Here is a 2,593-nt window from a genome sequence, read left to right on the forward strand (position 1 = left end):
ACAAGGAAATAATAAAAATATAAATATAGGAATAAATGAATGAATAAATAGGTAGGTAACTAGGTAGGTGATGGGTAAGTTTAATAATGGAAATAAAAATGAGTTTGTAACATAAATATAAATCATGACTTTGCCACATTGCACTTCCCTGTTACCTTCAAGTGGCTAGCATTGAGGAGAAAAGAACCATCCCTAAGGAGAATGGACATACGGATGGATCTTTTCTGTAAACTTTACCTATGAAATATATAAGACCTTGTTTAGACTGCGGGAGTAAAGGGACTTTTCAGTCTCATTCTGGCAGGATAAACAAGGTATATGCTATTTTTTTCTACGCTGTCCAAATTAGGTAAACCTCTATTAGGTGACAAGTTACCGGCCTCCTCACAATAACCTCACCCAACCTGAGTGAGATCTGGAAAATCTACAAGGGTCTTATCGTCCTGAAAACGAACATTATCCGTTCTGGATAAAATCCGTCCCAGGCGGTAATCGAACCCACGACCTAGCGCTTACAAAGCAGACATACTACCCTTCAAGCTAACTCGTCACATGCGTCGCTGGAGGCGGATCGCACACTTCTCGTTCATCTTCAGCGTGATCCGAATTTCAAACTTAACGTCCTGCATACTACGGCACTCCGCCCCCGGCAGCACGCGGTAATGCCGCAGTAGCGTCGACAACACGGTTTTCATCTGCAGCATAGCGTATTTCCCGCCTACGCAATTCCGCGGGCCGCAGCTGAACGGCATGAAGGCGTTTGGCGGTCTCTGGGCGGCTTGGAGCGCCTGCCAGCGGGTTGGGTCAAACCGTGCTGGGGATGGGTAGTACTTGGGGTCCCGGTGTAGGGCGTAGATGGAGATGAGGACTGTTACGCCTGACGAAAAGGGGAGATGAATTTATCATTTTTAGTCCGTCCTTCCTTTATTATTACTAATAATAAAAGGTATAGTGGACGGACTATTGTATTCGCTTCGGTGTCGTCTGTAATTAAATAAAAATAGAGGGGATTTTGCTGAAAACTTACGGTGCTTTCCTGCAGCTGCAATCTTTCTTTATATTATAAAATCAAGATCCATTCACTCATTCACATTTCACTCACTGATCGCTCCTGAACCACAACACCTAGAAAGCTGAAATTTGGTAGGAATATTCTTTTTATGGTCTAGGTGTGCAATAAGAAAGGATTTTGCGAAAATCTAAACCGATCCTGAGATATGATCAATTTTCGATCGCTAAAACCACAATAAGAAATACACAGGAAGCAGAGAACCAGAGAAATGTTCCGCTCTCGACCAACATTTTGAGTTTCCTTTATAGTTTTAGTTTGATAACTATGCAGCTAATAGGAAGCGCGAAGCGCGACCGTATTTTTTATTATTTTCTACAAGTTCGGCCATGCCTTTTCTACAAGTTTCGCCATGCCTTGGGATGAACTAGCGGGATTCCGGAGCGAAGCGACAGAATTCAGCTATTAATTCCTATAAAACTACACAGAAGAAAGATGTGCCCACTTTCAAGGTATTTGTAGTCATGTTGATCGGGAATTGGACTCCTATTCAGGATGATACAACTAGTTTAGGTATTTATTACCGAGTTCCGAGTTTTCTTCTATTTATATTTTATAAGTTTATAACCATCAAGGTGTTCCGAAAAATGGGTTTTTCATGGCATGCTTTTACTTCGACACGTTTTAGGTGGTTTAAACCCATAATGATTTTCATCTACATACTCGTACATGGTGGTCACGACAATTCATGAAAATAAGTCACAATCTTTCAGGATCACGAGTTAGTCCTTTCATTGGCTGCGTATCCAAATAGCTAGTATAGATTCCAATCCATTTGGACAAAATGCACTTCTGTACAACAACAAATCGAAGTTGACCAAATAACTAGACAAGGTCAATAATTGTACCAACTGTACCATATGGACTGAAATTCTTCTTCAGTCTTCTGAGCTGCATGATTCCAATCCATTGGACAAAATGCACTTCTGTATCTACCTATTAATGTATAAGTTTGTTATTTTACTTTTGCCTATTGTAACCTTTCATTATTCAAGTTTATATATTTCCTTTGTAACTTTTGTAATATAAAAGGAATTTTAATTGTGTTAAGCATATTTAAATGCTTGTCACAAACATCGTTCCCCGATTATTTCACCTAGATAAATTTCATGACTGAAAGGCGTGAATGGGCATCGGTTTTTTTATAGTTCCAAATTAGATAAGTTAGTTCAGGTTTATAAATACGAGGGCTTCGTAAGCTAATGGAGCACTGAAGCTCTTTCGTCAAACCCAAAATGGCTTCAAACACAAATTCTTCAAAGATTGGAATTCTGTCCCTGCTGTGCTTGGCCGTAATTGTTGCAGTATCAGGAGGTAAGTACATCTTCCTAATTCAAAACTCACGAGTTCGATTCCCGCACGGGATGAACTTTCTCTAAAACTTAGATAGGGTTCTTCCTTGGAACAGCTCGCTTTTTCCTATCCTGTTCTCTTTCTCTCTTTGATTCCGGGAAGGTAATCACAGGCGAATCCCTTTCTTACGAAGATCTCAAGTTTTTTTTTGCCTCACAGAGATAGTCTGTT

The 2,593-nt window shown here is 40.1% G+C and overlaps 1 protein-coding gene across 1 annotated transcript; it reads right to left on the reverse strand.

The window, feature by feature from the left end:
* Positions 1 to 340: 340 nt before the first annotated feature.
* LOC108254072 (probable cytochrome P450 4p2) lies at positions 341 to 1,740 on the reverse strand. Its single transcript, XM_017449039.2, has 2 exons — positions 1,683 to 1,740; positions 341 to 877 (listed from the first exon to the last, which is right to left on the reverse strand). The coding sequence occupies exons 1-2, from the start codon at positions 1,738 to 1,740 to the stop codon at positions 549 to 551; spliced, it is 387 nt and encodes a 128-aa protein (XP_017304528.1). The 3' UTR covers positions 341 to 548.
* Positions 1,741 to 2,593: the final 853 nt, after the last annotated feature.

This window comes from Diaphorina citri, unplaced genomic scaffold (assembly GCF_000475195.1).
Source record: "Diaphorina citri unplaced genomic scaffold, Diaci psyllid genome assembly version 1.1 scaffold9040, whole genome shotgun sequence".
Lineage (NCBI taxonomy): Eukaryota > Metazoa > Arthropoda > Insecta > Hemiptera > Psyllidae > Diaphorina > Diaphorina citri.